Below are 22,634 nucleotides of genomic sequence, written 5' to 3'. Positions count from 1 at the left end.
CCGATAATTCTTCAATTATGGCCATAAAAGGCATTTAGTGTAAATGCAGCGCAATAGCACAAAAAAGATTCAAAGATTTTGTTTTTTTAAAGGCGAAGCCCTAAAGGGAGATTATGAATCTGCACACAGACTCTTATTATTTAAAAAAAATAAAATAAAAATAAAGTGGGTAGAATGTGTGATCTTGCATAAGGGGGAAAAAATAATTTAAAAAAAAAAAATGCGCTTGTCTAAGTGTATTGTCCTGGAATGTGGAATGCTTCCTTACCCTTTAACGCAACAATCTCACTCAAGGCGCATCGGGCGAATTGTTGGCCCCACAGGTGCTCGGGCAGCAGGTTTCGCACCAGAGCGTCCGAGAGCTCGCGTAGCAGCGCCATCTCCTCGGAGCGGCAGCTCAACAAAATCTCCCTGACGACAAGGAAAAACAACAACAAAAAAAACATTCCCGGAATTAATACTTGTCCCGCAATGCTATTTATCACCGCAAAGGTGGGTGGGGGGAGGGTGGTTTGGGCCCAAAAAAATAATAAAATAAATCACTAAATCGTTAAGCTGCCACTTTTTAAAACATCTTTTTGCAGGGGAAAAAAACAGCTATCACTGCAGGTAGAATCCAATAAAGCGCTGTAAATTATTCATGGGCGGTAAAACATCCGGAGGTATTTATAGGCACGTTATTGAGAGCAAAGAGCAGCTGAGGCAGCAATAATTGGAGGAGTTTCTTTTTTTTCTTTTTTTTTTCTTTTCACTAAAATAATGCACGGCAAGGTGCACTTGAATTTTAATTGCTTGGGATTTCCACTACATTTCTCCATTCAGCAGTCTTTCACAACCTTTAGTGAGACAAGACACTTTCGTTTTTTTTTTTTTTTTTTTTTTTTTTTTGACATGACAAAAATTTCACAGCAACAAATAAAAATGTATACAGTGTTCCCTCGATTATCGTGGGTGTTACATTCCAAAAACTGCCCATGATGGAAATCCATGTAATTATAAATGAATGAATACATTTATATATATATATATATATATATATATATATATATATATATATATATATATACACACACTTTATTATAAATTATTTTCCATTCATCAAATATGTTCTTTTTTTAATTTACATTCACTTTTTTCCATTAAAAGTATGTTTTGTTTTGTTTTAATTTACTGATACAGCACAGCATATATTTTCTAGGGCCCGACCATTTAATCGGCCGCCGATTATAATTGGCCGATTATTGGCCTTCAAACAATGGCCAAAATAATTGGCAAATTGGGCCACATGGACGATTATTATCCCCTTAAAACGTTATCGAAAAAAACGAAGTTTCCAACGCTGTGAAAGTACCCCAAATGCACCATTTTGCTTGCGCAGCATTATCAACTAGCAAGTGTGTAGCGTATGCTATTCTGGTGTCTCCCAAAGTGTCCTTTAAGCTGTTTAATGACACTGCAGTTGGACTTAACTGTAAAACTAAATACACAATGCTAAGAATTACATCCACTGTATATATGCAAAATACGCTTTGTTTTTAAAACATTGCTAACAGGAAGTTATCAAATGCTAACAAGAAGTTAGCATCGACTTCAGGAGTGTTTTTCCTTCAAATAACGAATAACCACACACAAATCTTGTGGGAACACATAACCCACAGATGAGATAGAAAAGGTCAATGCTTTACAGCAGTTGTAAACAAGTAAGAATGGTTTTATTATTGACACATAAATACATACAATAACCTTTTATACTTCATGAAATTTTTCGATATGGACTTGTCATTCAAAGCAGAGACTCTTAATAGCCAATGTTTGTGTGCAATTGGCACCCAAAGAAATGGATGAAAGGGTTAATTTTATGCATTATATATTTTTTTAAATAAACTTCAAACTTCAAATAATCGGCAGATTAATCGATAATTGTATTTTTCCTGCCAATTATTGGTATCAGCATCGGCCTAAAAAAAATGCATATCGGTCGGGCCCTAATATTTTCTAACTTCAAACACAGCGAACTCACACGGGCATCAAAATTGAATTTGCAACCGAGCGGAGGCTGCATTCACCTGTCGGGCTGCTTGGCGACGTGCAAGTGCTGCGTGAGGATGCGGATGGCGCCCACCCCCACTTGGCACACATCCAAGTCCCGAGTGTGCCGGATGACGTTGTCGATGATGGAGTCAAACTCGCCGTCCAACGCCCGGCGCAGCGGCTGGCACTCGCACGGCTCGGGAACGTCGTACCACGGCAACACCAGCCGAGCGTAGGCGCACTGGAACACTGCGGCGAGGTGGCAGGACCCGGAAATTCCAGGGAACAGCACAAAAAAAAAAAAAATAGAAGATAGAACTTAAAATACTCAGGTGGTCTTAATATTTCTAGTAAGAGACTGGAAGTGGATCAAAAAACATTTTAACACTAACTCATACTGGTAACGGTCTGAAAAAAGTCGTATTGAACATGCCTTATCAGAAATATACGGAAGAGGATTAGGGCCAATGAAGAGAGAGAAAAAAAAAGTTGGGCAGGATTCTCACTTTATTCTCAGAATTCTCATTTTAAAATCAGAATTCTGACTTTAAAGTGAAAATTCTGACTTAATTCTCAGAATTCTCACTTTAAAGTCAGAATTCTAACTTAATTCTCAGAATTCTGACTTTAAATTGAGAATAATAGTAGCGCTAATAAAGTCAGAATTCTGAGAATAAAGTGAGAATTCAAGTCAGAATTCTCACTTAAATTCTCACTTTAAAGTCAGAATTCTGATTTTAAAATGAGAATTCTGACTTTATTCTCAGAATTCTCACTTTAAAGCCAAATTCTGACTTTAAAGTCCAAATTCTGACTTTAAGTCAGAATTCTGAGAATAAAGTCAGAATTTTCACTTTAAAGTCAGAATTCTGATTTTAAAATGAGAATTCTGACTTTAATCAAAGTGAGAATTCTGACTAATGTCAGAATTCTCACTCTAAATTGAGTATAATGGTAGTGCTAATAAAGTCAGAATTCTGACTTCAAAGTCGGAATTCTGAGAATAAAGTTGGAAGAATAAAGTGAGAATTCTGACTTTAAATCTCAGAATTCTCACTTTAAAGTCAGAATTCTGATTTTAAAATCAGAATTCTGACTTTATTCTCAGAATTCTCATCTTAAAACAAGAACTCTCACTTTAAAATCAGAAATCTGACTTTAATCTCAGAATTCTCACTTTAAAGTGAGTAAAATGAGAATTTAACTTTATTCTCGGAATTCTCACTTTAAAGCCAAATTCTCACTTTAACTCATTTACTGCCTTTGACAAAGTATACTTGTCAATTATATTTTTTATAGCAGGGATAGATGGGGGAGAATCTGATTATGCTCCACCGTAAATGTCAAACTTGGAAACAACTTTATTGATGCCTAACCACCGATAGATGACATCATTGCCCCATTTTATACGAAATAAACAGTTTCAGAGTCCATGGGAGAAATGGCTGTATTTTGGCAAACTTACAATTTTCTACTGTCAATTATAAAAGAACGGGACGAGGCAAAAAGTAGGGAGTCTATTCTGTCATTTGGTAGATTCGGTTTATATATAATTATTGGACGTAATATTGCGTGGGTATTGAAAATTTAGAAATTTTCTAAAATGGCTGTCAGTGAATGAGTTAAAGTCCAAATTCTGACTTTTATTTTCAGAATTATCACTTTAAATTGAGAATAATAGTTGCGCTAATAAAGTCAGAATTCTTTAAAGTGAAAATTCTGGCTTTAAATTGAGAAATCTGAGAATGAAGTCAGAATTATCACTCTAAAGTCATAATTCTGAGAATAAAGTGAGAATCCTACCAAACTTCTCTTCCCTCTCTTCACTGGCCCTAATCCTTTTCCAGAGGAATATGATTAATTTTCAAAAAGTATTAAAAAAAAAAAAAAATGTATCCTGTAGTCTTCCAATAGAAGATGAAACTCGTGGAGTTTCTTAACATTTCCCTGAAAATCATTTTGCACACATGCCGGCAAAAGAAAGAATTTACAAGTGTTACAGTTTTCACGAGTACACTAATCGTGGGTTACAAGCGCTATTAATTCCCACTCACAGTTACGACATCCTCTGCGGCCGAGTCGTAACGAGACATTCATCAAATGTCGCTGAAGCATGCAAAGCAGGCATGTTACTTCCCGTTCGTTCAAGAACAGCGTTGAACTTTTTTTGCAAGGTGGAGTTTGCCCCTTTTCTCCTTTGCGTGGAAGCCCCAACATGACGACCTTAAAGTGTGTCAAGTCCCAACACAACAACGCATTTGCTGCCATAACACCACGAGAAGGGGGAAAAAAAGCCACTGCCTTGATTAAAATGTTTTGTTAAAACAATGGATGCCAAGCACCGAGTAAGCAAAATTTTGTGAGTAATTTGAGACAAGATTATTATTGACCTTGGCTCAAACGTTTTGGGGAAAGCGTGAATTGTGAAAACAGTACACCCACCCTGCTGCAGAGATCTTTTGACGTGAGGATAGCGGCACCCCAGCGAGCCCGCAGAGTCGTTGTCGTCTTTTTCTTCTGCGGTTAAGTCGCTGCGCAAGTGCTCATCAAGAGTCTCCTGGGAAACACACAAACAAGTCACCGAGGCCCTGAATGACAATACTTCAAGATTTCGCTACCAACATGTTTTCGAATAACATATTATATATTTGAAATTATATATAGTGGGAGTCCTCGAGTTAAGGCGCACTCGACATATGGCCTTTTGACTTTATAACGGTTACACCTGGTCCGCCCTTTTGGCTCTTCGTCCGCCATATTACGGAAGGCCAAAACTGCCAAAATTCAAAATAAATAAATTACTAAATAAATAAATGACTAAAAGTGAAAATGAAAATATATATAAAAAAATTTAATTCAAAAATCATATCCAAAAAAATATAATGGAAATAAAAAGAGCAAAAATATATATAAATAAATACATTTGTATTTAGTTTTTGAATTATATTTTTTATATCCGTTTTTATTTTCACTTTTAGTCATTTATTTATTTATTTAGTCATGTATTTAGTATTGTGATAGACCGATATGGTTTTTTATAGATACCAATTATTAGTAGCCAAGGAGACCAATAACCGATTTTGTAAGCCGATATTCATTTTCAGTAAAAGAGAAAATATTATTGCCAAAATTTTAAAAATTCATGTTTTTTTTTCTTTTAATTTAAACATAGGTACAAAGAATTGACAGCTTTGTTTAAAATTTCTAACAAAAATTGCAGGTAGCTTCCATAGTATCAACATGTGTTACACAAAGTTAAAAACTAAGCAACTAAATAGTTCCCTAAAGTTTTCTACTGGAGATAGTTTTCCAAAATTTCAACATAATTTCTTAATTTCATTATTATTACACTGTTTTTATTTAAAAAAATATAAAGTGTAGTCAGCAAAGACTGTCAACATCTTACAAATCCTGACAAAAACCATAAATTTTGCTACGTTTGCAAGCATTCACCGCTCAGTGAGAGGTACCAACGTTATCAGCCTTCAGATTGTTAATAAGGCCGATGCCGATATTTGGCATTTTGACATATCCGATAATCAGCTCGGCCAATTATCGGTCTATCCCTAATTTAGTCATTTATTTATTTTTAATTTGGGCAGTTTTGGGCCAAGTCGAAATGTTATTCAAATGAGGGGGCGGTCCTAAGCGTGTCTTGGGTTGGACTCCGCCCATTGCAAACTGCAGCAGCTCAGTGAACAAGGAAGTCTCGCCGGCTTGCAATGGAGAGCTCCAGCAATGGATGACTATCTTGTCCAATGACTGCTTACTTGTTGCCTAGCAACTCAAGTCGCAAGTTGAGGTGATAGTGGACTCCCTGTATTTGAACTTACATATATCCTATATTTCACATGATTATCAAAATGTGCTTGTTAAAAATTGTGCTTTTTCAGGTATCTGTACTTTGCATTTATTTTTTCTGATGACGTGTTGCTTTTTCTCCCTACATTTGAAACGAGACATCTGTACTTTTGACTCCTTACTTTGTCAAAATATGCTTGTATTTTCAAAATGGTGTCAGACAGCTTGATTGATGGAGATTTGGAGGACTCAAAATAACAGCGACGTGGAATGTGAACTACAAAGCACTGACGACGACAGCAACACATTCAGAGAAGCAAGATATTCCCCTTCTATGGGCTTGAATATTTAGCTGCAAATGCGTTGTGCGAGCCTAAAAATCAGAAATGTCTGAAAGAGGGAAATAAACATATATAAGGTGTATTTTTTTTTTCAGTTATCATGAGCTAATTTAGCATTTGTTGAACTCATTCACTGCTACCAACCATTTTAGAAAATTTCAAAATTTTCAATACCGACATGATATTATGTTCAATAATTATATATATAAACTCAATCTATCAAATGACAGAATAGACTCCCTCCTTTCTGCCTCCATTACTCCCATGGACTCTCTGTGATTATTTCATAAAAAATGTGGCAATGATGTCATCTCCTGGTGGTTATGCATCAGTAAAGTTGTTTCCAAGTTTGACATTTACGGTGGAGCATCATCGGATTCTCCCCCATCTAGCCCCCCTGTTAAAAAAATATATAATTGACCAAAAGAATGAAGCTAGCGCTTTTTAACACCTTTTTCTGTTTCAGAAAACGCACACATCAATCCATTAATAAATAAAGCTCTTGTAACTCTTAAAGACTATATTTGTATTTTATGTACACTCGGCACTTTGTTACAAGATGTTAAAGTGTTCTAGAGATATAGTTGAGAATCAATCAGGTTTAACCCTCCTGTTAGGTTGGTTTCTCGGGAAGTATAAAAATACAAACACATCCTAATAAACATAACTGCTTTCGTTGCAAAAATGCACATATTTCAAATGAACCATAACCAACAAGTTTCAACATGAAATACTACCATTTGTAGTTATTTAACTTTGAATGGGTCAGTTTGATCCAGCTATTATGTTCCAAAAGCATTCCAATATCAGTAACCGTTTTAATCAAAGTAAACCATTTTAATTGATGAGAAGATTCATAGCAAAAAGATACTCATTTGTAATTCTTGGCTCCTGGCGATGCTCACTGTTCCAAAAGCTTCCCGAGGAAAAAAAAAATGTTCACTTTATTAACTTGAAATTAGGTCATTCTGACCCACAACCCAACAGGAGGGTTAGTGACATCACGTGACTTCTTGGCCACCTCTGAATCTTTACTCAAGTATTTATACTTCAATACTTGCCCCACAGGTAAGTGTAACCGTAAAGTACAACTCGCAGTGTTTGTTGGTTCACCTGGCGAGGCTTGCCGTCGTCCTCGTCGTCGGTTTGCGTGCTACTCTCCCGGCCGCTGTTGGCCAGGAAAAGCGGCGCGGAAAGACAAAAAAAGAAGAAACAGACAAAATACTGAGCCAGAGCTCGACCGGAGTCGGTCAAGTACCAAAGCAGGCCCAGCGTCACCGCGATGGACACGCGCCATCCAAACATCTTTCCCCTCGGTCGACTCGGCCCGCTCGTCCTTTTCCTCCTCACCACCACGCCCTCGTTCGGCCCCGGGTCCCAACATGGAGCGTATTGCGGGCCCCTGGGTCCGGCAGCATCGCGACAAAACAGGCGGGGAAGAGACGATGGACGCTGGCGAGCCTCAGTCGAAAAACAGCAAACAGGCGGCGGAGAAACAGCAAAAAAGTTTGGCCAGCGAGCGGGCCACTTGAACGCCGCGCTGTGATTGGCTGAGCCTGGACCGCGTGGCACTATTGGGCGAGGGCGCCGACTACAGGTCACTTCGTGTAATTACGAAACATCTCGATAGATAGATAAATAGATAGATAGATAGATAGATAGATAGTTTTTCTGTTAAAAAATAAGATGAATATATAGATTAAATTAATGGATTAAATCAACAAAATTAGATAAATAGAATCCATCGAAATACACAATTAACAATACTGTACATCACATTTTAGAATAATAACAATAGCAGTACATTAATGACTGCTGTAAATATGTTTAAATCCATATATTTAAATGCTTCCATCTAACGTCTCTATATAATTCAGTGCAGACGTGAATCACTACAAAACCACAACCACGATATAAATAAAAAACATAAATAAATAAATAAAATAAATAAATAAACACGTTTCAAAATGAATGTCTCTGAGAGTGCTAATCTAAATTATAAACTCTAACCATCCTGATTCATGTCCTTGAAAAAATATCATTACATTATTTGTCAAACTTGGTCGATCCCAGAAGCAACCCCCTCGTTTTTTTTTTTTAATGAAAACATTTTATAATTGCATCATCTCCAAATGTATGAGCAGGCTGGCTTGAGATTTTTTTTAAATCTAATAATCATGTTTGCATGTTTTCCATCCCCTTTTGGCCCATTAAAACGTCTCATCCTAATATCCGTTTAGAGCTTCTTAAGTAGTTAAGGACCCAATTGTGTGCAATTTAGCAAGAGGACGACTAAAATGTACAACCGGGACTTTCATTCGAAAACACTTTGGAACAGATCCAATTTCTTCTTGTTTTTGCCTCAGGTAAAGTTTGCAGTTCTAATTGGGACAAATCAAGCTGTGTGCCATGCATGCATGCGTTTAGAAAATATCATATACGTGCCAGGAGGAAAAAATACACTAAATTACTTGCAAGAAGTTCTGTGAGCATTTTGATGGATTGCTCTCAAATTGAATTGGATTGATGTTTGCCAGCTACAGCAAGACGTTTGAGAATTCATTCCATATCCTTCAAATCCATCTTAATGTACTTAGGATGCTCTGTTTGCCAGTAAGACTTTTTCAGCACACTCGTAGTGAAAAACACAGTTATTCCATTAGTCCGCTGAATTGTTTTACTAATGAAGGCAAACAGGATAGGCGACGAGTGCAAATATGGCTGTTGCAATACCAAGACTGGCCTGTGGGAGGTAGCATACTGCCACAGGGCATCCAAAAATCCTTTAAAATGATCTCCATCCATCCATCCATCCATTTTCTTGACCGCTTATTCCTCACAAGGGTCGCGGGGGCTGCTGGCGCCTATCTCAGCTGGCTCTGGGCAGTAGGCGGGGGACACCCTGGACTGGTTGCCAACCAATCGCAGGGCACACAGAGACGAACAACCATCCACACTCACACGCACACCTAGGGACAATTCGGAGCGCCCAATTAACCTGCCATGCATGTCTTTGGAATGTGGGAGGAGACCGGAGTACCCGGAGAAGACCCACGCGGGCACGGGGAGTAAAATGATCTCATATTTGTTAATATCGGATGAGATGGGCCAGCAGATTAGGCTGACATGGCAACACGTAGAGGCTAAAATCTGATTGGGAAAAAAATAAAACAAAAAAACATCTATAGCGACAAACAAACAAATGCAAATGAGCAGATTCAACTGTTGGGAATTTCATTTCATAAGAACGTGATAGAATTGTTTAGCAGTTCTAATAATTTTGCTTGTCAATGTAGAGTCGTGCTTCTGATCATGTTTAGGCCTGTCTTTAATAAGGCACTCTTTTTGCATCACCATGGCAACCTTTTGATGAAACAAATGTCACAGTGTCACGGCTGATTTTTTCCCACTCAATTTTGTGACAACTGTAAAAAAAAAAAAAAAAATGTGACTCCGCATGGAAGCCAAACCTTTGAAATCTTACTTTGAAAGCCTGACTCTTTTAAAAACGTCACATATTCTGACAGCCAAATTTTTCAAGGCAATTTTGTGACAGCTGTGTAAAAAAAAAAAAAAAAAAAAAAAAAAAAGCTACAAATGTGATGCTGCATAGAAGCCAAACCCTCCTTTGAAAACTTGGAAAACTCTGACTCCTTTCAAAGCCACAGAAGTCACACAGTGGTCCGAGGAAAGCGACTCACCGGTCATGACTCGGCCCAGCCCATGCATGACGCAACTCCATCTAAACAGCTGACGTTATGCAACAACTGGGAGACTTTTAATAACCCGCCGTGAGTGTAACATTCAACCCAACGTGACTGTCCATTTCATAAGGCCATTAAAGCACCTATCTGATATCCTTGACATCCAGGTTAAGGTTAAGTTCTTTATCCTCACTAGTATGACAATTCAACATACTGTATACTACTATAATATCAATTAACAATTTTAAAGATTTAGATAACAATCTTCCTTTTGAAATGTGTGCTTTTGTCAGAAATGCAATTTGCCCTCAACCAACTCCAATTAGCCATGCAGCCATAACTCATAGTGTTCATTTTAATCCGCCATTTTTAAATTTAGTCTCAGTTTTAGTCCAGGTTCAATCATGCTTGTTCGTTTATACTATCCCGTTTTTATTTAGTCAATTTTTAGTCGACTATAAATCTCGCATTTTGGTCCAAGAAAACAATTTTATTCGTCTAGTTTTAGTCAAGAAAAACTGTCAACTTTTTAAGTCTAGTTTTAGTCAGGACAATCATTTTACCCCTGCGTGTTTTCTTTTCTTTTTTTTTCTTCTTTTTTTTTTTTTTTACAGCAAGCAGATTATGTTGAACATTTTGGATCTAAAACTATTTCACAACAAATTTTCTTTTTGATGAAAACAGTGACAGATTAGCACAGACAATATTTTATAAAATCATATAATTTCCATCTTGTTTTTGTTCATGGACTAAAATGTCCATAGATCTTTAGTCCAGTTTTTATTAAATAAAGCACATTTTTGTCTTGCCTTCATTAGTCGATGAAAATGCAGACTGATTTAGTCCCAGTTATTGTTTATTAATGAGGGTTTTAGTCTAGTCTAGTTTTAGTTTTAGTCCGGTGAAAAAAGTTTTTTTTTTTTGGTCTAGTTTCTGTTGACGAAATTAACACTACTAACCCATGCACAGCATCAGACAAACAGTCTCAATCATCATCATCAAAAAGTCAATTTTCCGTCATATTTGATATCACATTTCAAGTCTGCTGGCAACGTGGGACCTCACAAGTCGTCCAAGTAGACATCGTGAATGGCCGCAGCGTCTCCTTCACTAATCCCTGCTCAGATCGTTTGAACGAGTTCAGGGCACAGAGGCGACCCGGGGGCATCTCATTTAGCAGAGGGTTAATTTGGCATCACCAGACACGGGATAAAAAAAATAAAAAAAATAAGTCACCCTTGCATGAGTCCAAACAACATCCCAGCTTAATTTCAAATGGGTCAAATGTTATACGCCCGAAAGGGGCAATACTGAGAAGTCCTGAAATGAGGTCGTGACCTCTATTAGTGCGTGGGACACACACACAGCTCAGATTACTCATTTATACAGTAGAGCTTCGAGTCCAGCCTTATTAAGACATTTTTGGAATGGAATATTTATGACATTTCATTCAGGATTGAAGTAATTTGAATTTAATGTAAATAATTGAGTGATTCTTTTTTATTCAAAAATCTACTTTATATCAACATCTTTGGCATTTATTTTTCAGGAAATTACAAAAGAGTACTGTACAGAATTATTATTATTGAACACATGGAACTGATATATAAAAATAAGGAAATTAGCTGATATTTTCTATTAATATTGAACATCCTTAAGACTGATGACTTGCTGCCAGGTCAGAATTGAAAATGAGAACGGAAAATGGAGTGCAGTAATTAAAAGTAATTATTTAAAAAAAAAAAAAAGTTCATTACTCTGAATCAGTGCTTCTCAATTATTTTCTGTCATGCCCCCCCTAGGAAGAAGAAAACATCTCGCGCCCCCACCCCCCATACGCTTCGTCATATTTCCTCATCTTAGCTTTCGGGCGACTTTCGTTTGTCTCTTTATCTCCGTCTCTCTCCGCCTGTCTTCTCATCCCTGTTAAATATTTTTTCATGGTGTCACTTGAGGGTCTGCTACACTTCGTTCCTACACTTCATACTCATACTCTGTGCTGTGTGCAAAGCACGCATGCTCAGTGCAAACAAAACCCCTACATCACCGAGCGAATGCTCCCTGCGCACACTCTGCCAATGAGCCACTGCAATGTAGTGGAGGTGCAATTCCACTTTATTCTAAGACAGAAACTAAATAAATAAATAAATAAAAATAAAAAAGCATGTTCCCCGAGGTCAAACGCGCCCCCCTTGACGAAGCCTTGCGCCCCCCTGGGGGGGCCCGCCCCACTATTTAAGAAGCACTGCTCTAAATAAACTTAAAGGGACCAACAATAGAGCCTAGGGGAACACCAGAGGTCATCTAGGATGTGAATGATTTTTAATTGTATAAATAGTAATAGCTGAAATTTAAAAAAATAAATAAATAAATACAAGCTGAAAGCAACCTGTTCCATCGATTGAAGCTTGGCAGAAGATAAAAGTTAATTTTGAAAGTGTGAAATAATCCACATAGCAGCAAGTAATCCCGACCGACCCCTGCCACTCGTGACTCTAAATCCGTCGGCGCGAATTCAGTGTTTCTGGCAAGGCGACAGGTGCAAAAAGTGTCTCAGACGTCACACGATCCGGTGGCTCCAACCTTCATGGTTGATTTTGGGTCACCCCCAGATACAACGTGGTGGTGCCAACGCGCTGAGACGTGTCCAAACTTTTGACTTGCGAGGGCCCACATGCAGAAAACGCAAAGGATGCAAGGGCCAATGTCGACATTATTCATTTTGAAGTTATTATCATGTTAGATGCAATTCATCAGGGTGGATAAACATGTGATAACAAATGGTATATTTTTGTTTATAGAATATATATATATATATATATGAGGGGTGTGAATTGCCTAGTACCTGACGATTCGATTCGTATCACGATTCACAGGTCACGATTCGATTCGATACCGATTAATCCCGATACGAATTTATAAGTCGATAGTTGCAAGTTTTTTTCATTCAAATTTAGAAAATACTAATCAGTAAGCTTGTTGAGTGTAAGATTTATATGAAAATGTATTATTTATTTATCTGAAATTTCAGTCTTATAGAGGTTGTAATCTGTTTCATGTTTGAATAGCATTAAAATAAAATATTAAGGCTTAATGTTCCGTTCATATAACATTCTTCCATGCTCAAGGTGTGAATCCTAACCCGAAGTCAGATGTTTTGTTGAATATTTTTCCATTAAAAATGGAAGTTTAAAAATCGATTCACACACACACAAAAAAAAGAACAAAAAAAAAAGGCAATGATGATAAGACATTGAATCGGTAAGACTACCGAATGAACAATTATGAGCTCTTAAAAAACAAAAAACAAAAAAAAACAAAAACAAAAAAAAACGATTTTTTTATTGAATCGATTCGAGAATCGCGCGATGTAGTATCGCGATATATCGCCGAATCGATTTTTTTTAACACCCCTAATATATATATATATATATATATATATATATATATATATATATATATATATATATATATATATATATATATATATATATATATATATATATATATATATATATATATATATATATATATATATATATAGGCGGCACGGTAGTCGAGTGGTTAGCACGTCCGCTTCCCAGTTCTGAGGTCTCCGGTTCGAGTCCAGGCTCGGACCTACCTGGGTGGAGTTTGCATGTTCTCCCCGTGCCCGCGTGGGTCTTCTCCGGGTACTCCGGTCTCCTCCCACATTCCAAAGACATGCATGGCAGGTTAATTGGGCGCTCCGAATTGTCCCTAGGTGTGCTTGTGCGTGTGGATGGTTGTTCGTCTCTGTGTGCCCTGCGATTGGTTGGCAACCAGTCCAGGGTGTCCCCCGCCTACTGCCCAGAGCTAGCTGAGATAGGCGCCAGCAGCCCCCGCGACCCTTGTGAGGAATAAGCGGTCAAGAAAATGGATGGATGGATATATATATATATATATATATATATATATATATATAAATTTATTTAAAAAAAACAGCTAGGCTGTAAAGAAAAATGCGAGGATTTTGTTTAATTTTTGTCAATGTTTTTAATAAAACAAATAGCATTTTATAATCTACTTTAAACATACACTGACAATTGAATAAATATACAGTAAATAAACCGTTTTTAAACACACTTTTTAAATATTTACTGTATTGTAAATAGACAGTCAATGCTCATTAAACATATTTAAACAATTTAAAAGTTTTTAAACACGCTTTCTAAATATTTACTGCTATGTAAATACATTTGTAAATCTATCTATGTAAATATCTGCAATTGGCTGGCAACCACTTCAGGGTGTATCCCACCTACTGCCCGAAGACGACTGGGATAGGCTCCAAGTGGTCAAGAAAATGGATGGATATGTAAATATGTAATCTGACACTCAATGCTTCTCCTCAGTAAACTGCACTAATTTCAGTCATTCTTCGCAGAGGATTAAAAATATATATTTTTCTTCACTATATGTTAGCATTGCGATAACAGCTTGTACCTCATAAGCTGGGTCACTTGACTCGTACGTCATGTCACCGCTATAATAGAACAATGAATTTCATTTCCGTATTTCCGTTGGCCGCAAATAAAAACTAAACAAACAAACAGGCGTTATATTCACTCATTAACTGCCTTTATTTCTCTTTCTTCAGGCAAATTTCCTGCATTAAGCGGACGACATTCAGGTGTGGGCCAAAAAAACACAACGCGACAAAACAAGAACATGGGCCAAGAGTGCATCGAACATTTCACGTCCCTCCCCTCCCCCATCCCACCCCCGGTACAACTAGTAGCCAAATACTAGTTGGTCCCTTATAAATAGATTGTCAGTCCATCCGAATGTACAAGATGATGCGATATGAGTGAAAATGAGAAGCATTACAGCACTTTCTTGAGCTCATCGTAGAGGACCAGCACGAAGGCGCCGCCCATGCCTCGCAGCACGTTAGACCACGCCCCTTTGAAGAAAGCCTTGCCGCCCTCGTCGCGGGCGATCTTCCTCCAGCAGTCGATGGTGCCGCTGTACATGATGTCGGCTACGGAAAAAGAACAACAACAAAAAAGTGCAATTATTATGAACAATCAAAACTATTTTGAAAAAAATCGCTATTCATTTTGCTTTGTAGCCATACAAGTTACTGTAAAAATGTGCCCAAACAGAATGGCGGCGAGCATGTTTTGTGCTGAAATCACCTCCTTTGCGCCCAGACTGCATCATCATACGACGGCGGACGGTGTCGAACGGGTAGGACACCAGGCCGGCCACCGCCGTCACCGACTGGGCGATCATCCAGCTCACCATAATGTGAGTGTTCTTGGGGTCGGGGAGCATGCCTGGCAACGAGACACGAACGCACGCTTACGTTTACGCACGGCAAACGGACAAACAAAGCCGACGAATATGGAAATGACAGAGAGAAAGAATAAAGACAAGATAGAGGAAGACAGACAAGACAAATAGAAATAAAGACAACGAGAGAGAGAAAGAGAGACAGACAGATGAGAGATAGTTTGACAGAGACAAACTGAAGACGGGGAGAGACAAAAGAGAGGAAGACAGAAAAAAAACAGAGATGGACAGAGATAAAGGGAGGGGGAGAGAGAGAGAAAAGAGAGAGAAGACAGAGATACTTAGAGAAAGACAAAAGAGAGAGAGAGTGAGAGAGAGGAAGAGACAAAAGAGGGAGAAAGAAGGGAGATACTTAGAGACAAAAACGAGAGAGCGAGAGAGAGAGAGAGAGAGAGAGAGAGAGAGAGAGAGAGAGAGAGAGAGAGAGTTTGACAAGAGAGAAAGAGAGAGACAGACAAAAATAGAGGTAAGAGAAAGAGATACTTTGACAGATGAGAGAGCGAGCGAGCCGCGTGCTGACCCTTGGCGGTGTCGTAGACGCCGAAGTAGGCGGCCCTGTAGATGATGATGCCCTGCACGGAGACGCTGAATCCCTGGTACAGACCCCGGATGCCGTCCGACTTGGTGATCTTGACCAGGCAGTCACCCAGCCCCTTGAACTCGCGCTCACTGCCGGCCTTGCCCACGTCGGCAGCCAGGCGCGTCCTGGCGAAGTCCAGTGGGTAGACGAAGCACAGCGAGGTGGCGCCCGCCGCCCCGCCCGACGCCAGGTTGCCGGCAAAGTAGCGCCAGAACTGCTTTCGCTTGTCCACGCCGTCCAGGAAGATCTTCTTGTATTTGTCCTTGAAGGCGAAGTTGAGGGCTTGCGTGGGGAAGTAGCGGATGACGTTGGCCAGGTTGCCCCTCCAGAAGGACAGGAAGCCTTGCTCCTTGGGAATTCGCACCACGCAGTCCACAATGCCCTTGTACTGCTTGTCCACTGAGATCTGCTTGCTGGCGTGCTGCACCTGTGGGCGGAGCATCAACGGCGCTCACAAGAAAGTCGGCAAATGATGTGAAGGAAATTTGTCAACAGTATTTGTCTTTGTGGAATATGAGTAAACCGGCAAAATCCAGCCATTTTTATCCGTCTCAGTGGGGCGGCCATTTTGCCACCTGCTGTTGACTGACAATGATGTCACGGACGCTGAGCTTGCAAACCAATCACGGCTCACCATGGTTTCTGAAGGGAGTCGTGATTGGTTGTTACTTGAGTCCTGAGCAACTGTGATGGAAAGCCCAGTCGACAAGGAGTGGCAAAATGGCCGCCGCCTGAGACGATAACACTGGATGGATTTTGTTGCAGAGCAAAAGCAGTCGTGCAGTTACCGCTTGCGAAGCAAAGCCGGCACATAGGGGTATATGCCACGGAAGAGGCGGGACTGTTTTTGCACACCAGCTTTGGTTCCAGTTCGGTTTGCGACGTGTGGGCTCCGTCAAAATACTTGTGCTTCCGACTTTGTGCCCCTCGGTTGCGCATTCACAACCCAGACCGGAACCAAAATCATGTGCAAAACCACGGAAGTCGGAAGTCCCGCCTCTTCCGTGGCATATACCCCATTACTATCCTGGACAACGGCGTTTATTATTTTCCTTTATTTACTGGAATTTTTCAGGCAAAATGCGGCCCGTTGAACGTACCGGCACGAGGTATCAAAAGATTCGGCTCGATTTGACTCGGCGGAGAGTGATTTTTTTCGGAATTCCGAGTTACCATGGCAACGCAATTCCCAACATCCCCCCTCCAAAAAGTCCCATAGGAATGAAAGGAGAAGGGGGGGGGTTAAGATCCTAAGATCCACATATCAAGAACCTAGGGATTGACCTGATTTCAACAGGAAGTGACCCGGAGCTGAACTGATTTCAACAGGAAGTGACTTGATTTCAATAGGAAGTGACCCAGAAGTGACCTGATTTCAACAGGAAGTGACTTTATTTCAACAGGAAGTGACCTGATTTCAACAGGAAGTGACGTTGTTTCCACAGGAAGTGACCTAATTTCAACAGAAAGTGACCCGAAAGTGACCTGATTTCAACAGGAAGGGACCATTTCAACAGGAAGTGACCTAATTTCAAAAGGAAGTGACCTGTTTGAACAGGAAGTGACCCGGAAGTGACTTGACTTCAACAGGAAGTTACTTTATTTCAACAGGAAGTGACCTGATTTCAACCGGAAGTGACCCAGGAGTGGCCTAAAATCAACAGGAAGTGACATGATTTCAACAGGAAGTGACTTAATTTAAACAGGAAGTGAACCGGAAGTGACCTGATTTCAATAGGAAGTGACCCAGACATGACCTGATTTCAACAGGAAGTCCCCTGGAAGTTTCCTGATTTCAACAGGAAGTGACCCGGAAGTGGCATAAAATCAACAGGAAGTGGCCCAGAACTGACCTGATTTCAACAGGAAGTGCCCTGATTTCAACAGGAAGTGACTAGATTTCAACAGGATTTGGCAAACTGTTCAGTGCCTGCGGCTTTCAACCTTGCAAGAGAGTCAGCAGTCACATTCAAAATTTCCGCAGAAATTTTTCTAGTTTATTTATTTGTGTATAAATAATTATGATAATTATATTATTTAATATAATTATTAATTTAAAAAATGTTATTGTAATAATAATAATAATAATAATAATAATAATAATAATAATAATAATAATAACAACAACAACAACAACAATAAACCTACAATTGGTTGGCAACCACTTCAGGGTGTACCCCGCCTACTGCCCGACAGCCGGCTGGGATAGGCTCCAGCACCCTCCCAACCCTTGTGAGGAGTAAGCGGTTAAAGAAAATGGATGGATGGATAACAATAAACTCATTTGAATTTTTTGGATCCAGGGACCCCGTAAAAACATTTTTAAGAAATAAAAAATTTAAATATTAGGACAACAAATACATATTTTTTTAGAGAGAAAAAAAGAAGTTGGGGGATGTTATGAGAATTTTTTTTTTTCAAGAACAAGAAGAATCTTTGTATATGAACAAAGGCAGATTTTGTCAGAAATAAAAAGGATAAAGCGCTAAAAGTTGTCATTTTCTGATATTAAGAAGTACAAAAATACAACTCTGTTCTCTTAATATTCTAATTAGTGGTCATGTGTAGGCAGTTTGTCCACTTTAGCAATAGTTTAGGACGTTACAAAAGTTATGTTATGCAATATGCGTGTTGCCCTTTGCCACAGTGCGAGTGTGAAAGCTTTGCAATGGCCAATCAAGGGCACCTTCACGTGTCTCTCGAGAGTTTCACGTCAACATAGCGGAATGCAACTTGGACAGCAACTGTTCAACTTCAAACCTTGCAGTCACCTTTTTGTACTCAGATTTGAAAGTTTTGAATGGTCTTGAACGTAACACGATATGAAGATCTTTTCATTCCCCATGAGACTTGCAGAACTGTCGAGGCTTACTGAGTGTTTACAAGAATCACAAGCAAGCAGACTGAAGAAGATTTGTGATTCTTTCTTCATTTCTCAAATGCTCCAACTGTCAATAAATGGAAATTGATCATTTATATGCAAAATGTGGCCCAAAAATGCATTTTGCTTATTGATAAATAAAAAATTACATGTCATGTCTTATTTCGTGGAGGTAATCAATGATCAGGCAAATTAAGGCATTAACAGCCGATCACTGATTTGGCATCATATGCTAATAAATATCGCCCAATCCCAATTCAGACGATCAGATCCACGTAAAGACTAATTTCCACTATTTTGCTCCCCCCCCATTTAAATTCATCAAATGATATTTCTCTTGATTTCAGTTGTCTTGTTATATAAAAATACGGAAATTAGCTGATATTTTCTTTTTATATTTAACACCCATAAGACAGTGGATGGATGTGCAAATTATGACGACTTGCCGCCACTGCAAATGAGAAGCTTGACTGGAGTGCCCTAAATTCAATTCCAAGAAAACAAATCATCATAAATAAATTCAATATTCTGAATAAACTTAAAGGGATCGATAGAGCCTTGGGGAACACCAGAAGTAATCTCAGATCTGAATGTTTTTCATTGTATAAATATTAAGTAATAGCTGTAATAAAAATAAAATAAAAGGTGAAAGCAACTTATGTGGCGGACAACAGCAACAATTCCACCATTTTGATTTTTTCCCCCATTTTAATTGGTATTGATATTTTTTTATCTCTTCATTTCAGTTATCTTGATTTTCATCCTTGTATGTAAATATTTTTCATCATTATTTTATTATTATTATATATTATTATTATTATTATATATTAAAGCATTACGGAATTGTAGCCACCAGTACTTTTACATTGAATCATATATTTTGTTCCATATTCAAATGATAACTATGCACAGCTCGCATGAAAACGTTTAAAAAGGAAACACTACTATTTTAAAGATTAAAAAATAGATATTTTTGAATACACAAAAAGTTAATGAATACATTGTCACCTGTTTTTTTAACTGTCAATAATTGTAAAATGTAATTGCACTATATTCACATTCATATTTTAAGTTGATGTTAACAAGTCATCACATTTTTATTTTATTATCTTTTTGTGTCAAAGACGATACCACAATTTGAACTGCTTATTGTTTGTTGACCTACAACATATTGAATTGTTTTCCGTGTGTTTCCTAAACAAAAGGCGATATGGCGCCGCTCCGCCTAGTCCTTCCGGTTTTCTGGTTGAAATTTGAGGGAAGAAAAAAAAAAAAAAAAGTATATATTTGCAAATGAATAAATGAATGCATGGCGTCATACAAAGAATCTTGTCCTTCCGTCCACGTCTGCTATTTTCCAGCCAGCCAGCCAGCTCTCGTGTCACACCAGCTTAGTGCATGTTTAGGGCTCACGCTGCTTTTTTCTATGTTTGGTCAGACAGTAGCTGAGGTTGGCCTGTAGATCATTGGTGGATTACATAACATTGCAAATCCTGCGTTTACAAACCATACTGTGGCGGGAGAGATCGTCACGTGTGCCATGGGAAATGAGCCAATTTCACTTAATTGCTCCAAATTGTTTTGTTTGATTTACATGAAATGAACCCCCACCTGGTCGCGTTTCACAAGTTAACTCATTCGCTCGCCGCCATTTTCACTGAAGCGATCCCGTTCGCTCCCGGCTGTTTGACAGGATTTTGACTGATTTTGCAAGGCCCACAGAATATTGTGCTCTATTGCTCTAAAAACATGGAACCTATCAAAAGAAAGATTAAAGTCTCTTCTTTCATCAGGAAAAAAAAATTGATAGTTTCCGTTTTGCAGCAATTAGCATTACAAGATAGCTAACTTTCATCAATTTTCACAAATCTATTTCGAATTGTGAGTAATTAAGCTTGTTTTCAACATGGCCCTGGTTGATCTCTTACACTCTGCTGCCACCTGCTGGCTGTTTTTGTATTTACTACCATTTTTCACCCGTTAACTGCAGTTGAGAGGTTGCATCAAAGCCTTCTGTATGCACTAGCATAAAAAAAAATAAAAAAAAATGTCTTTGGGAGCATGGTAATATTTCAAATGGAATGTATTTATACGTTTTTGGGAGCAAATAAGTTAAATTAAGGGACTTATATAATTGTTTCTCCCCTCTGCTCACCTATTTGGAGCGACCTTATATCTTTGTGCGCTTTAAGATGCCACAAGATGGCAGTAAAGAGCAAGCTAATTTTTGAAAGGATTTATTTATTTATTTATTTTAATTGTGTTAAGTTTTGAAAAAAAGGTTTTGTATATAGTTGACTGTAAAAACAAAAACATTTTTTTTCCAGTGTTATCATTTATTATTTCAAAATAAAGTTTTGTGACGTTTTAAAGTTGTATTACGAGAAACAATTAATGCAATTTTTCTTTTTGCCTTTGGCTACCCAAAGGTTGGGAAGCAGAACTAATAATTCCTGCACCGCAGAGCTCTTTAACGCATCACGACAGGTTAGCATTAGCATCAATGGTCACAAACGGCTAGAATTGTAGTGAAATGTTTATACATCAAAGAATATGTTATTATTTTTTATTCGGCGCTACATAAATACAATACAATATAATTTCAATGAAGTCGACCTGAAGCAGAAGTTTGACCCTCTCAATGGGGGCGACGGCGGTTTTGGAGATGGCAGCGGCGATACCCCCCGCCAAAAAGTCCTTGGCGAAAGAAATGGCTTGTTCACTCATCCTTCCGGTTGTCAAAAAGTAAAATAATAATAATAATAATAATAAAAATAAATAAACAATAAATAAATAAAAGTCCAGCTGCTTCCTCACCGTCCGATGTTGAAATGGCCAAAGTCTGAAAGGGGCAGGACGGATTTAAAGAGCAAGCAGACGCACGAGGAAGGAGAGAAAACGCCAACTTCCGCTCTTGTTGCTCGTTGGTGGAGCAAGAGGAGAGTAGGCGGGTCCTTCCTTCCTCCCCACATACGACGTACGTTTCGAAGTTACGAACGGTGACCAAGAAACAAGTTCATTTAATTTTCAATATTTACTAATCAATATCAAAATTAATATAAATTCCATTAATTAACCCAGCCTCACAAAGCAACACATTTTTTGTTTGTTTTTATTAGACAAATAAGGAGAAAATAGAGAAATAAACTTCATGATTGTTTCAATGTCATGTTTGCGGTCAAGTGAGGACTCGCAGCTGAAGGTGCTTTGGTGCACAAAGGTCACCCCCATCTGTTACACCCTTTTGACTGTCGCTCAGCAAAGTCTGTTTGTATGCGCGTTGAAGATGACTGTCGCACGCATTTTATCCAAGTCACTGGCACAGATAGATGAACATTCATTCACAATTTTCAGACCAATTAAGTGGAGATAGATCATTTCTCTTAGAGTGGTTCACAGCTATGAAAAAAAAAACTGCAGTCCTTACATGGAAAGTAGGTTTATTGATTCAAGTAGCAACAATTCAAAAAAAAAAAAAAAAAAATTAAAAAAATGTCAGTATTCATTTCGAAACGTCATCAATTGCACACAACAATGTACAGCAGTCTCAAATCTTCATCAAGCAGCCGTTGACAGCAATACAGTACATTTTGTGGTTATTTTATGTGCTGTAATTATCAAAGTAAACTATTATTAAGGCACATATGTTAAAGTAGTCCTTTGCGGCAACGACGACAAAAGACGTCATGTGGAAATCAGAAGGCATTATGGGCACTTTAGCACTCCATTTAACTTTATTCCATGAAGATTTGTTGGGGATTATGTGCATAGTCTCACCGAATACATAACTGGCTCCCTGATAAAAATGATAAACACATAAAACACAGCTGAAAACAGTGTAGGACTTATTGTAATTGTTTGCGGTCATCGTTTTTGTATTAACTGTATTGTTTGTGACTATTTTAACCATGTAAAGATACCTTCTTCCTTATAACACTGACAGGATGAAGTTAGAAAAAAATACATCATATAATTATTAT

At 38.3% G+C, this 22,634-nt stretch overlaps 2 protein-coding genes across 2 annotated transcripts in view; both read right to left on the bottom strand.

Annotated features, from left to right (window-relative positions):
• LOC144026282 (uncharacterized) overlaps positions 1 to 9,902 on the bottom strand; it is a 36,744-nt gene extending 26,842 nt beyond the window's left edge. Inside the window, exons 1-5 of the mRNA XM_077532868.1 lie at positions 9,875 to 9,902; positions 7,287 to 7,744; positions 4,474 to 4,588; positions 2,067 to 2,280; positions 269 to 411 (exon numbers count right to left, since the gene is read on the bottom strand). Of these exons, the coding sequence (XP_077388994.1) occupies positions 269 to 411; positions 2,067 to 2,280; positions 4,474 to 4,588; positions 7,287 to 7,744; positions 9,875 to 9,902 (958 nt within the window). The remainder of the gene's footprint in view (positions 1 to 268; positions 412 to 2,066; positions 2,281 to 4,473; positions 4,589 to 7,286; positions 7,745 to 9,874) is intronic.
• Positions 9,903 to 14,454: 4,552 nt separating this feature from the next.
• slc25a5 (solute carrier family 25 member 5) lies at positions 14,455 to 21,549 on the bottom strand. The gene is made up of 4 exons (XM_077532559.1): positions 21,271 to 21,549; positions 15,714 to 16,200; positions 15,037 to 15,177; positions 14,455 to 14,879 (listed from the first exon to the last, which is right to left on the bottom strand). Exons 1-4 carry the CDS (start codon positions 21,379 to 21,381, stop codon positions 14,722 to 14,724), a joined length of 897 nt encoding a protein of 298 aa, XP_077388685.1. The 5' UTR covers positions 21,382 to 21,549; the 3' UTR covers positions 14,455 to 14,721.
• Between the last annotated feature and the right edge of the window lie 1,085 nt (positions 21,550 to 22,634).

The sequence above is a fragment of the Festucalex cinctus genome, chromosome 9 (assembly GCF_051991245.1).
Source record: "Festucalex cinctus isolate MCC-2025b chromosome 9, RoL_Fcin_1.0, whole genome shotgun sequence".
NCBI classification, from domain to species: domain Eukaryota; kingdom Metazoa; phylum Chordata; class Actinopteri; order Syngnathiformes; family Syngnathidae; genus Festucalex; species Festucalex cinctus.
Note: the sequence above shows the minus strand (reverse complement) of the source record. Positions and strands in the feature narration are given on the sequence as shown.

Coding starts and splice junctions, on each gene's coding strand:
- slc25a5 (XM_077532559.1), bottom strand. CDS start 21,381: ATGAGTGAACAAGCCATTTCTTTCGCCAAGGACTTTTTGGCGGGGGGT. Junction 15,178..15,713: donor CGTCTACGACACCGCCAAGG/GTCAGCACGCGG, acceptor TCTCGTTGCCAG/GCATGCTCCCCGACCCCAAG. Junction 14,880..15,036: donor GCAGTCTGGGCGCAAAGGAG/GTGATTTCAGCA, acceptor CTTTTTCCGTAG/CCGACATCATGTACAGCGGC.